The sequence below is a fragment of the Zeugodacus cucurbitae genome, chromosome 2 (assembly GCF_028554725.1).
Source record: "Zeugodacus cucurbitae isolate PBARC_wt_2022May chromosome 2, idZeuCucr1.2, whole genome shotgun sequence".
Taxonomy (NCBI): Eukaryota; Metazoa; Arthropoda; class Insecta; order Diptera; family Tephritidae; genus Zeugodacus; species Zeugodacus cucurbitae.
Genome location: NC_071667.1, coordinates 78,674,827 through 78,689,956, shown reverse-complemented (window position 1 = coordinate 78,689,956; position 15,130 = coordinate 78,674,827). Strand labels below are relative to the sequence as shown.

The following is a 15,130-nucleotide window of genomic DNA, read 5'->3' as shown; positions in this document are numbered from 1 at the left end:
TTGGAAACTAAGATAACTCGTAAATCGAAGTAAGCTTATAAGTCGAGGAGAGCATAAACTTGATGCTTTGCGTAGGAATCAAGTGGAATTGCATGTTAATCAACTAAAGTCAGTCCAATATCGGTTAGATAAGATCTCATTGCTAGTAGTTTTAGAGATTTGGTATTCAAATCAAATGTATGACGAGCCATTTTTAAATACAACCAAGACATATAAATTTTGGCTTTGTGATTTTAGAGGTAATCTTCTGTTCTCAGTGTATATTGAAAACCAAAAAAAAATCGCTACAACCTAATGTATACTACAACAAATATGGAAAATGCACATTGCAGCTACCCAAATAACCGCATATTAATGTATTGACTCTTCACGCACAAACACCATGTAAATACTCCACGTACAGTATACACATATCCAGAAAGAAGGAGCGCGACCAAGAGCACGTCTTTCTACAACGCTACGGGATTGAGAAGAAAGCAAAACACGACGCCGTCGGCCCACACAGCCGAGCCGACACAAGCTGGTCGAGTCGATTTAGGCATAAGCGGCAGAGGCGGCGACGGCGTCGACGATCGTTGAAGATCGAGGACAAAAAAAGAAAATAAATGAAGACAATGCCAATGAATATCCATACTTACGAGGCACAGGCGTACTCACATATTGATGGATGAATAAACACATACATATACAGTCTCGAGTATGTTGCCTTGCAAGTGTGTGGATATCGGTGAGCACACAATGCACATGGTCGGATCGTAGACTGACGATTGCAGCGGCATGGCGGGACGTATGCAATGGTTACTTTTGTTGTTGTCGCTGTTGCATTTTATGCTGTCCGCTGATGCCGATGTGTGTGTGTGTGCGGACATGTAGTGGTTCTCAACTGTTGAAGAAAAGTTGATTTCTGTTCTCAAAATCAGTTTCGGTTTCAGTTCTTCACGTGTATTGGGCGCGAACAGTCCGACAATTTGGTTTAAGCGATGACAGCTACGGCAGTCTATACAACAACAATAATTCAGTGAAAAAGAAGACACTCACGTGAACATTTGAAGAAAGTAACAAAACTAATAATTACAACAAAGAAGTTTTAGTTTACAAGTAAAGTGCGTAAAATTGGCGTGTTCAAGTTGTCAAGTTCGGCATATATGGCTTGAATACTGAATGCCGACGTGATCAGGTGTTTCACTTTCGCAGAATTTTTCTATTGAAACTCATACGAATTGTATGAAATCGCGAGGAAAGTGCAAAAGTGTTGAGAGCGATTAGAAAGAGTAATTAGTGTTTTTTCTCCTGCTGGAGGTATAGATAGATTTCGTACGTCATTGACTCGGCTCAACGATAGTGCTTCATTCATTTGTACAGCAGACATTGCTTTGACTGTATCGATCACAGTGTCTTCGGCATAAATTGAGGCATCTTCAACATCAAAAGCAGTGCACTCCTTCAAACTCGGGATAAATAATCGTACATATATACATATATAATATATAGTTGTGTATATAACCGGCAGTAACAAGACGTTATTGACCAAGGGGCGCTGCCAAACACACCAAAAACAATCAACTACCGGCAATAATAATAACCGCAGAATCAACAACAGCGACAACAAAAACAAGTACGTGCAACACAAAACAGAAAGCAAACAAGAAATTCAGCTGCCACAACAAAAGCAACAGCATACAAAAAACAACAACAACAACAGCAAAGACGACAACGGCCGGCAACATGTCATGGTGGAAACAAGTGCGCTGCGCACTCGCGCTGGCAGACATGAATGACGGCAGCAACGGCAACGGCAATTGCAGCTGCCATAAACAAAGACGTTGCAACAGGTTAACCTGTTATCGCAATGGCAACAGTAGTGGCAGCAATCAACCCAAAGCTTTGCCACTGTTCATCACAGTGGCCATACTGGCGTTGGCTGGTGAGTAGTGACTATTAAAATCGCTTTTATATACATATGTTTATACGAGTATGCATGTATGTGTAGCAATAATAGCAACAATAATAACAACAAAGTAGTCAGGTTTATAGTGAGCAACATATCAATAAGATTGCCGTTGGCATTAGCATCATTGGCGTAGACAGCTACAACCATAACAATAATAACAACAACAGAAAAGAAGATTTATACTTCAGCTCGGTTGATCTGCTTTGGCCCCAGCTGTGCGCAATTCTAAGCTCCCTGCTTCGGCATCTCCCATCCTGCGGGTTTGTACAACTTCGCGTGGGCCACTTATTTCGACATGACATCTGCCACTTCCCCCCACGGATGTTGTTAAATGGTTGCAAGAACGAACATAACAACTGGACGGTTTACTTGCGTCGGATTTTCTCTAACAACAAGAAAATTCGATTTGATTTGAAGACTAGTGCCTAAGTGAGTTTGTTGTTGCGTTTTTTCGCCTTTTGATCTCTCGCTTCCACATCGATTTCATTTATTGGCAAATTTATATATACCCACTACGAATTGTAGTTAGCACTGAAATGAAGAAAATAAAAATTTCAATTTTGTCTGGAGGTTGGGTGCTGAAGATTGCAGCAAAAATGGAAAAAAAGTGTTTTAGGTGCTCTTGTAGGTTTATGAAAAACATTTCAAGGACTCTGAGACGAGAGACATGACATTATCAGGAATCTGAGAGGATATTATAAATTTTTCTTCTCAGTTGTCTTTCGGCATTCCTTCACCCAAAAAGATCATTTAGAATTTTAAAGACCGTTTCGGATTTGGTTGAGACTACAGTAGTACCATGAATCTGTTGCACTTCAGGTTCTATAATGATCCTGAAGTAATATAGTACTGAAACTCCATCAAAAAATTTAAGATCTCCAACGATTGAATAAGAGACTAGAAGCTGGTCGATATATATTTATAGCGAAAACAACTCCAACCATTTAGAGAAAATCTTAGTTTTCACCAAAAGAAGCGTTATTCCAACAATTGGTTTCAATTTGACTTTTCCAAGATTTTTTTTTAATTTTGAGACCATTTGCTCAAGAAGTTGTTTCCTTTGAAAGTCCAAAAAAAATTATATGCAAGCATGTTATTTGGGACCTTTAAACTGACTCATCGCTGATTTGATGTTGCCATTGACAATCCGGAAAAGTCTTTCCGGCTTTCCGGCAGCGGACTATGACGCGCTTATCTATACGTGATGTGAATATTTTATGTGCCTATATGTACAAATGTATGTATTGCTGAACACCTCAATCATCTTCGGATCGTCGTGAGGAAATTGTTTTTTAATTGCTTACTAGTTGAATACTTAAATTGCGTTGAAATTGCTTTCAATTTATTAGTAACCAATCCAATTATATTTTAACACAATTTAATAATCAAATTAACTATGAAAATTTATATTTGCAGAAGTAGTTTTTGTAATTGAAAATTGTCTTATAAATATAACACTTTTCTGTTACTGTTAAAAGTAATTACATTATTGGTATTAAAAAATATAAATTCTGAAATTAGATTAACTATCGATTAGATTGCGGTGCTCATATTTTAAGAATTTCAAGATTATTTTAAGGACTTCACCAGCCCGATTATATGTATATAAGATAAATTGTAACATATTGATAGAATCTTCTTCTTGATTGATAGAATAGATCAGTTAATAAACACCGAAGCAACTTGCATACTCCTTAACTCCTTAGGTTAGCTTTAGCTATCCCTTAATATAGTTCCTCATACAACAAGTACTGTTGGTTACGAAGAGTAATAAGGAGCTATAAAGGCTACTTAGAAGGCCTAATTATGGAATTCCTGACCGTGACTTAAGGTTTCGTTAATTTCAAACAATTTTTTGACCTTGATCTGATCTCTGCATATCGGAGCGAACTTGAAACCTCACATATGGTGATAAATTTTAGCTAAATATTAGCTAAACTATTCTAATGCAGTTTCCAACACAAAGATAAATCTACTAGAGAGCAAGTAAGATAAACTACGAAACTGTTCTATATTTCAGTTCAATATTTATATTAGAGTGAAACCTCAGCCACTTCTAGAGTTTCGGTGTTAAGAATCAATGGCTTAAATGTAGTTGCTGAGGCTCTCAAATAAGAATATTCGAGCAAAGTAAGAAAATATAACATTGTTATCAAGCAGAAAGGGTAAATAGTTTTGAAAAATTCTTGAATGAAATTGTTCCCTATAGAAGACCTTAAAACTAATTAAAAGAAATGTGTGTTTTTTGTAAGCTATTTATTGTAGGTTAGAACAATTTGGTTGTAACTAGACTCATCTAATACTAAAATATGAATGCAACCGAAAAATTATTCTTAAATAATAAGTGTTTAAAAAAAATTAAATTCTATAAAAATAGTGCGCTTCAAAATTGTCTAAAAAATCTAAACTTATTACTATACATATGTAAACATAAATATCTCCATAACATATCTGAATGACAATATCACAATTTTAAATCTAGAAAAAAATTTACCAAAAGAACTCAAACGTGACTTGCGTTATGCAACACTCATCGAACCAATAAAAAAAATAAAAAGCTGAATATTGCTATGAGAACTGCATACATATTTCTATGAAAGAAAGTTCTTATGAAATGCTTTTAGGAAATAACCATATAAAATACACGATCACATTATGTTGAACGTTCACGGCATATTTAATATATGTAAATGCACGAAAACAGAATTAGAGTCAAGCGCTTGAATGAAATATGAATATAAATCAATCAATAAACGCTTTTATACACAACAACACAAAGGAAAATGCAGCAAGTAATTAAAATTTGTGTTAAAAAAGCCATTTCAGTATGTAGTACATAAACATAAAACATAACTGCAGTAGTAGACATGCCCCAAATCGATAGTGACGCTTTGTAGTTCAATAACGGTTAGCGATTTCCTACGCCACTTAAATACGCGCCGTCATACACATAGTAATTGTACTCCTTTTCCGTATGAATATTGATTCGTTGCTTTCATTAACATTGCACTCGCGCCAACCGCGGTGACTTTCATGCTTTCATATGACCATATGTTATGTTATGCGTTATGTTTTATGCGGCGTAATGTCACGGACACACAATGCGTAGCCACGTGCTGCATGAACTGTGCTGTGCTGTGTAAATCGATGTTCAAGATGCCGCGCCGTAACATAAAAATTTAATTACATTTTCGTCGGTTCACGGCTAGGAGTAATATAGGAAGTGACTACAAAGCATATGCGTAGACGCAGTGTGACGCATGCGTCTCTAGACGCATCTTCCGCCATACACACTGACACACTTGCACACATACGATGAATAAGTGGATTTTCAATGGGCTCGGACTGGGAAAATAGTAATTGTGTAATCGGTATTTATTTTATTTTATATTTTCTTTCACTTTTTTCTTGTTTGGTTCTTGCGTGCTCATAACTTTTTGTTTATAACAATTTATGGTGCCTCACTAGCGTAGATAATGTGTAAAGCATAAATATGAAAGTAGATACTCGTAAAATTTAATATGAAGGGACTTTCATACATTGATATAGTATATACATAAGTATGTATGTATGTATGTCTGTTTGTGTGTTGTCATGAGGAAGTCGAACTTATCGTTAATTTCTTTATAATGCTCAGTAGATCAATGTCCCACAGTTGAAGATTTTATGTAAGTGGCTATATACATACAAACATTGATAGTCTTCGTCTATGTAGTCATATTACAAATAAAAAAAAACAAGTAAGGATGAGCTGAGTTCGGTTGTAACCGAACACTTTATACTTTCGTAATTTATTTATTACATTTTATTAAGATAATACACATAGGTCGACCCATATATTCGACATAAAGATGACTAAAATTCAAAAATCTTTATATATAGTATATGGGGACTGGGGTAAATTGTGGACCGATTTCAACTATTGTTGCCACCAAGCTGTATGTATTATATTCAACCGCATACGCTCACCTCATTTTCGAAAATACGAAATATGACATATTAACCGCTATATGCGGTGTAAAGCCCACCGGGTATTTGGAAATCCGTATATCAGGTATATGGGAGCTAGAGGAAGTTGTAACCCGATTTCACCCATTTTTAGCACGGTGACATATTATTAGAATAAAAAGATTTCTGCCGAATTTCTGTAAAATATTCGAGAGATTTACCGATATTTTTGGAAAAAATATGATCCTTTGGCACGAGGTCTTCATGTTTGATATATGGGGCCTTAAATATGTAAAGTCCAATTTCGAAAAGTTTTAAATGGGCCAATGCAGTGTTTGTGTAAAGCTTTGTTTCGATATCTCCATTGGTCCTTGAGGTAAATGAACGAATGAGATGGAATTCAAAATTGTGCTGTATGGCAAGCAGGCGTGGTTGTTAACCGATGTTTCTCATTTTCCATCGGTAACATCAGGAAGTCAAGGGAATATTATGTGCCAATATTCTTTGAAATTAGTAGACCCGTCTTGAGATAGGGTTTTTTTACTCTAGAGTGGGGTGAGTTTTAGTTGTTTTAAACATAATCCGATAAGGTAATAAAAGTTTAAAATCTAATCTAAATCCTTTAGTTTTATGACTTACAAACAAGTTTTTGTGTTCACAAAACTATTATACTCTCTCTGCTAGATGATGCGTGAGTAAAAAAATTAAAGCTGATAATATTCCCATAGCAATAGCGCAGGCAGTAAGTCAATGCAAATGACAGCTAAGTAGTCGGTTATGAATAATATGCAAGGGCCAGTCCTACTCGCATGCTTATCTGAGACTTTTTCAACACGCACAAGCTCCATTAACAGCAGTTGGGGTCATAAAGCACATAAACAACACACACACACAACAAGAAATAAAAGAGTAAACAATTACATTGAACTTGATAAAATGCGTAAACAATGCAATGAATGGAAGCGTGGGAAAAGCTTATCACCAACAGCCACTGCGCCTAATCCTTCTACAAAGCAAAGCGCGGCTCCCATACAAACTGCACCCCTCCATGGCTGCGATGGCGGTAAACTGTCGACACATTTCTTCGATGCGTTCACTGCTTTGCTTTGGCATGCAGGAAAATCCGCTGAAATATTTCGAAAAGATTTTCCACCAAAATCAACTTGCCACTGCTGCGACTCACTAAAGTGCATTTTCACGTCTCTCCACTAGTATTCTTGGCTATTTTGCTGCACGGCAGCACTATTGCGTGCCACACGAGCTGCTTGCTTGGCATATTGATTTCTTCAAATGTTGCTTGCTTTTCTCCGCCGCTGTCTGCTTGATGTGTGGAGAATGTGGCAGTCTGTGGCGTAAAAGAATGACATGTTAGGTCTTTTATTTGAAAAATTTCGTCATTTGAAAAATTCTTGACACGCCACACTTATTCAAACAGTAGACACATTGCTACAAACATGTGAGTAAAGAGACTCCTTAGAGTGGCAAAAGGTTCCCCATGGGAGCATGTCTGACACACAAAGAAATTTACATTTTAACTTATGCATTTACTTAGATACTTATGTAGATATGTATATGTAAGTATATATAGTATGTAGGAACTGCCCGTTGCATTGACATCTCTGACTGCAGCAGTTCGGCAATCTGTCGTTGGCTGTTCCCCGCTTTTATTGTTTGATAATTTAAGATATCGGGAATGCATAATAAATTATGCATGCTTAGTGGAATATATACACATGTACATATGTATGTTTGTTTCCATGTGGCAAATGATAATATTGTTGTTGTTGCAGCTCTGCAACCAGTTGCTTGCACCGGTTGCCAGCAGCCTCATTTCCATGTTAATGTTCAAATTAGATAGGGTTTATTTCGGCTGCTTATCATGAAACTAATTTTGTTATTGTTGTCGTTGTTTGTTGCATGCAGCATATTTACATGAATGAGTTGTTGACTTCTGTTGGCGTTAGAATTATGCTTATCGACATTCCAACATGCATACAAACCGATATGTATATGTATGCATGTAAATATGTGGCCAGTTATCATCGTTGATAACAAAAGAAAAATATATTCAACGAGTTCATTGTAACGCAGCACAGTGGGTGAAGCGTGTACAAAAATTATGATAAAATTATTCAAACTTCATTTTATGTGTCCAAATTGAAATATAATATTTCATGCTTATCGGTGTTAATGAACTTCTAGAATTAATGATAATTATCCTCTTTTATTGGTTTTGAAAGCTTAAGCGAGTTAAATTATTGATAATTATTTTTATTATTTAACCCTCAAATAGGCAAAATGGGGTAAAAAAAGTAAAATAATTGACATTTTGTTTCTCACTTTTATATTTGTTTTTTTTTTTGGAAATTTTTAATTTTATTTTTTAAAGATTTAACAAAAAAAAAAAAAATTAAAAATAATATTGTATTACTTAAGAAATGCGCATAAATTAGGAATATGTTTTAAATTATTAAGTCATTAAAACCAGATTGTATATCTTATTTAGTTTATCAGATTTTAGGAATAACAGTTTTGCTTTGTCATAACTCTTTCTTTAAAAATATAAAATATAAAAAAAAAATTTTTCTGTATGCTTTTTTCTTTTTTGATTGAACTTCTGGTGTCATTAGCGCTTCAATCAACTTCAGTGAAAAAATAGCATTAGGACTTTGTTTTTTCAAGGGTTTTCATGTTTTTTATAGTAAAAAAATAAATACAATTTTTTTTTTTAATTTTTTAAATGTATTGATATATTTATTATACAAATTTTGAGCAATTTATTTAAACAACATCGAGGATTCAGAATTATGCGTCCATTATGGAAGCCGAAATTTTCATCTAAAAACTAAAAAATTGAGTTTTTACAGGGTTCAAAATGGAAAATCATAATTTTTAACCATGAATTTCAATTTTTATTGGCAAATTAAAAAAATATATATTGTTAATATGCCCATTTAAAGCGGTGTACTAGCGTAAAAATAAAACAAATATCATTTTTTTAATTCTATTTTCAAAGTTTAACTCTTTGAGAATATGTCTACAAGACGATTTTTCAAAATTACAATTATTTTTAAAGATACAGGTATTTTCTTGGCGCAGCATCCACGGGCTCGGTTTGCCGCGATAGTTTAAACGCGTTTTCTCGAAACAATATTTTTCAAAACGATACTACTGAACCGATTTGCTTGAAATCTTTAAAAACTCTTCTTTATAGATGTCTCTAACACTGGAACTAGCCTCATCTTCAAATTTTATTTTTTACTATTTTAGAAAAAATTCTAAGAATTAAAAAGTGATAAAAAAGTGTTTTTTTCAATCAGTCGCAATTTTGTGAATTTTTTTTTTAACTTCTCTGTAGTTCTAGATTAATATTAGTAATAATAATAACAACAACTAATTAATTTTTATTTTCTGAGATTGCTATTATTGAAATCGTGGGTACGGTTTTGAGCCCCCTACTTCATCAGTTTCTATTTTTTTTTTTTAATTTGTAACTATTTTGATTTTTTTCAGTAATCTTGTAATGTCAATAAATTAGTTATAAAAAATGGTTTCTAAAAATATTAACTGCAATTTTTTACGACATTTAAAAAATGACGGGAAATTCATGTCTCCATACTAGAATACTCCCTTAAGGTTCATATAGTGCGAAATAATTCGAAGAAAGTGACAATAAATTTTCAAAATGATTGGTTGTCATCTTTTCAATCTAGCAAGTACTCAGGTTAAAAAAATCGTTTGAGAAAAATGCGTTTGAAAACATATTACCGGTAGATGGTACAAGTGGTGCACTCAGAGCTGAAGAAAAATTATTCACTTTAATGGCTATTAACAATGGAATGATGAGAAAATTGGGACACATATTCTTTAATAATTTAACCTGGAATTTATAAAATAAAAAATCGGTTTTTTTAAATATCTAACCCTATAATAAAAATAAAAATCATAGTAAAAGATTATTATGCTAGAACTAAATTGACTTTATGTTAGGACGTTTAAAAAATTAAAAAATATGTGTATATACTCAGTTCCATTAACCCTTTAATAATACTTTGAAATGATCGAAAATGTGTTGAAATTTCTTAGCAAATCCTCAGTAATATGATCTCTTTCAGTATATTTTTTTCTGGAGTAAACAAAATTGAGGGCGTAAGAAAATAACTCATAAATCTAAGTTATTTTTAGATTTACTATTTACATTCAGAATGAATACTTACAATGTACATATTTGTATAACTGCATATAATGATCTCTATGTATGTACATATGTACGTAAGTATGTAAGAATTCACCTAAGTTGACACACGCATTTGTGCTATGATGAATGATGTGCATACAAACTTATTTAGAATTGTGTATGTTTAAACCTGTCGTAAAAAATATACCATACAATACACATATATAGAAATAAACACAAAATTTGATGTATAGCTATTTAAAATGTACCGAATATGAACAACGGATATAATTTTTAAAAGTAGGACGTACTGTTAGTTGCAAGTCAATTAAAAATTACAGAATTGAACGCTTCCCTTTCCGCCAAAGTAAATTTTGTTTTAGACAGATATATTAAAAATTCATATTTTTCGATTTTAGTAACGGCTTTTATATATAAATAGATATAAATTATGATTTTCAAACTTAATTCATACTTAATAACTCATTTCCAACGTCTCCTCCTTATTTTCAATATGAATTTTCTTATAACAACCAGCTATGTTAATTTTAACATTTGCCGCTGTTAACATCAATAACATTTCTTGGTTTACCATAACATTCTCTACACTTCTTCTCATTAACAGTGACACCGATCGATGCCGCTGTTATAAAGCGATCTATAGCAGAGACAACCACCGACTTGAATTCTACCACACCGTATACACCACTAGCAACAAACGATGAAACTGATTCCACCACAGTTAATACACCACTTTTAGCTAATAACTCAACCACCATTGAGAATGTTCAGCACAATACAGCCGCGACTGAACCGGAAATGACAACAATCGGCAGTAGTACTGTACGACACGACGATCAAATGTTGACTTCGCAAACGCGACCAGATGTGAACAATGAAATCGCACAAGTTGTCAGCGAAGAGTCAGCGACAGATTTGCGCGTAAAGGCAAATCCAAAATTCGATTATGTCGAGACTGTGCTGAATGAAAATCTGGAGGATTCCATACGTAATTCCGTGAGAAATGAAATCGAATTCGAACAAGATATCGTAGCTGCAGAAGTTCAGCACCAATTGAATGTAACGGATGAAGAGGAGCGGCAAAAACTTGCCGACGAAGTACAGTTAATACAGAGCGCGCTGCAGGAGAGTAGCACCAAATCCAGTGCTGCGTTTGATGTGCTAGCAGAGTGTAAGTTGGCTTTAATTTTCGAGGGATTCAACAATTAATAATTTCTATATTTTAAACTTTCAGTAACATCCACAACCGCAGATACGGTGCGCGAACAACTATCGACAACAGAAAGTACAACACTCGCGCATTCAAAAAGTGTGAGTAACGATCTTTCAGTACTATTCCCAGTACAAACTGAGGAGACGAGCAGGTCTACTGCGGACAATCAGCGTGGTGCCAGAAATCTAAATATCCATGAGAACGAAAATACAGAAATTTTAAACGACCATAGTGAAACAAATCTGCAGTTCAATGAAGATGATGGCATGCAAAATATTGAAGAAGACAAGGTTGATGCACAAGATGGAGCACTAGATGCAGATAAGAGCTCACTACAAGCGCAATTCAGCCGTATTTCTGACTCAGCGCTATACTCACATGAGGCTAATGAAATCGATGCAGAAGGAATCATACAAAGAGAGTCGAGCAGTGTACTGGAGAATCAACATTATGAAGATGATACAAAGTTGGAAGATGAAAATACCAGTACTTCAACTGAGCAGCACTCAGCGAGTTCGGTAGAGAATAACTTAAGTAATGAAAGTAGTCAGCCGTCAGCGTCACCGTCAGTTGTCACAGTTGAGAGTCATGAGACATCTTCATCAAGCGCTTCGAATGAAATTGTGGATACAACGCAAGAACACTCAAGCACTCAAACAACGGAAAATCATACTTCAGCAGTGAATCTGAATGAGAGCACGATAACGCCCGCAGCAACGGATGAAGCATCGCTATCTATAGTTTTAGATGAAAACCTCAACGCCACTGAAGCTACTACAGCCTTGGCTGCTGAACTACCAGAAGATTTATTGCAACTGGATGAAAGTGATGCGTTAGCCAACGAGGAAGTTGCCACTACTGCCGAACCCGAAAGTGTGAAAAGTGTACATACGGTAATTAAAAAACAGGGTGTTGAATTGGATGAAGTCATATTGGAACCCGTACCTCTTGAACCGGTGGAAGAGACAACCGCCAGTGTGGACATAGTTAAAGAAGAGCTCCTAGAGAGGGAGGAGACCACAGCTAAAGCAACCGTAACTTCGGTAAATGATGTTGACATTGAAAAAGAACAAAGCTTACAAAATGACGATGCGGCAAATGAAACAAGTTTACCGTTAGACGATAAAGACGACGATCAAGCTGTTTCGGAGCCTATAGAGACGATTACGGGACAGGTTGTTGACGAAAATATACAAACTAATATTGAAGTGGACACGCTTAATGAAGACAACAATCAAATAGACGCAAAAAGTAGCGAAGTAACCGAGCATGATGACCAAGTTGTGGATAGTAACAGTAACCCAAAAACTAACGAAGGGAGCACATATGCTGCCGATAAACAAGATGCGCTCAATGATAATCAATACTTGGTTGAAATAAACAATGATATTAGTAGTCAAACAGAAAAATCAAGCACAACTGAAAATGTGTCAAGCGCAAGAGTTGAAACACCAACAGAAGAAACAGAAGAGTCAGCGATCCTAGTACAAGCAGAGAAAGACAATGAAATTACACAACGTAGCTCAACCACTGAGTCCATGATCGAAACCGAAGATAATGGGAAAATGTCAAGTTCAACCACAGAACGTACGGGTCAAATGCATATTTCATTGCTGGGCACAACACAACTACCAAACGCTGAGCTACCACATACCTCCACCGCCACAATTGACAGACAATCCACAACACTCAAAGAGATCGAAGTGATCGATGGAGATGACAATAACACGGACGATCCTGACATAGTGCCACTTTTGGTGGGCGTAAGCACCGGACAGGGTGATGTCACCGCCTCCACGAAAGGTTCACGCTCGATCAACACACAGACACATCACACAATGTTGCTGACACAGTTGGACGATACAATGGCGGCGACACTCTTTGAAACCTTTCCGCCACACAACGCCGGACGCACTCTAAATGATCACATGGCTGCTGAGAGTAGTGGCGGCATTGGTAAACCGTTGCCAACGCGCAGCATAAATGAAGCGACATCCGCTTCGATCTTCAGTCGCTCCGGTCTAATAATTGTGGTTTGCTCCAGCATCGCCTTCATGTTTCTGCTCGTCTCGGTGGTGGCTTTCCTCATCTCATTCCAACGACAACATGGCACATTGGACATTGAAATGCAGGAGCAACGCTGCGGCAAAGACGATCTCGACGAGGAGGACGAGGAGGTTGGCACATGCACGAAGTTGTTGGAGATCGAGTTGCCAAAGTCGACGATAGTGTCGGCGTCCTGCGAGGAGCTGGAGGAGTGTTTGTAGGAAATATGTAGATTTCTGCAGAGAATGGACGCGTTATTGTAAATATAAAGGAATGCAGAGACTTTTTACATTAACACACACACACATAGTCATATACGAGTATATATTTAGGAGATATTTAAACATGAATTTGTTGTATTGGTGAACGAATTAGTTATTTAGTTAGCATAAAATCGAAAACAGACTGTAATTTTTATTATTTTTATTTTTAATAGAAATATTCTTATGTACTCGTATGTATTATATTATATCTTTGTAGTATGTATAACATTACGATTGTTTTGCCATATTTTTCGAATTCTTTATCACGCATACATATACATAAACATACATATTTATGTGAATTAATATTTCATTGTTTTTAAACATTTAAATTTTTGCTATGCAATCACGACGGTGGAACTGAGAAACGAAAAACAATATATATTTTTGTTAAATATATAATCTTAACCCAGATACAGTTATTTATTAGTATTAGAGAAGTGGCATTTCATATACGAAAAACTTAAGTCAAAATTAGTTTTGTAGCTTCGCATTAAGTTATTTCATTGCATGAAGTTTGAATAAATGAATAAATCAAAAATTAAAAAAAATTGTATTTTCTTCCTGAAAGTTATTATAGCTCTAAATTATAAAACACCCCTAGAAAAGTAAGACTTGAGTCTGTTTAGTTTCAGAATATATAATGAACTTTCAAACATTCAGTTTTGTAGATCTTCTAGTTCAATACTTCGGAATCAACATATATAATATTAGCACGGACTATAGCTCAATTTTATGTCAATACTTTGGGAGTGAAAATGATCCGACCTTGGGTCATCAGCCCTATTTGATATGGCATTTTTTACTGAAGTCATCAATATTCTGGTATAAGAGTACACATATACATTTGTAAATCTGTACAATCTTGTTGATGGATGAAGGTCTTTATAAGATGAAAGGTCAGCATATAAAATGGGCGCGTCCTATCTTAAGTGAGAGTGAGAATTACAGCCATGAACACATGAAAATTACTTTTGGTCTTCAATAATTATTTATTTATTAAGTTTATCAAGTATGGTTTTGAAGAGGTATTAGTTTTATTCTGCAAATGAATTCTCTTTCATATTATGAAAAAACAAAAACAGTAGATATTCTATTTAGAATAAAAATAGATGAAAACATCAATATCCCCAATATCCCACGAAACAGATGGGACATATAAATAGCACAACTATCAAACTTATTTCTTGCCGAACATTTTCCTTAATACCTTTACTGCAGAAATATCCAGTATATAGATATGAAATCAAATAATGGCTAAAATGGTTCCATTAAATTTTTTTAGTATATTCAAATATTTATACCGATCCATCTTACCATTTATGTGAAAAATTTGCACAACGTTATATCAAGAAAACGAGACTCCTAGTATGATCCACCGCCGGCTTAATGAAGCCAACTATGTGCTACTCAATTATTGATTGATTCTTGAATAGACACTAATTTTTCCATTTACAATTTTCAATCTCTCACATCAAAATAACGATTTATTTGATTGAAATGTTCATTAT

General features: G+C 35.0%; 1 protein-coding gene across 1 annotated transcript; it reads left to right on the top strand.

The window, feature by feature from the left end:
* The first annotated feature begins 925 nt into the window (after nt 1-925).
* LOC105213308 (immunoglobulin A1 protease autotransporter) lies at nt 926-14,281 on the top strand. The gene is made up of 3 exons (XM_011186034.3): nt 926-1,924; nt 10,702-11,268; nt 11,332-14,281. Exons 1-3 carry the CDS (start codon nt 1,726-1,728, stop codon nt 13,575-13,577), a joined length of 3,012 nt encoding a protein of 1,003 aa, XP_011184336.2. The 5' UTR covers nt 926-1,725; the 3' UTR covers nt 13,578-14,281.
* The last annotated feature ends 849 nt before the right edge of the window (nt 14,282-15,130 follow it).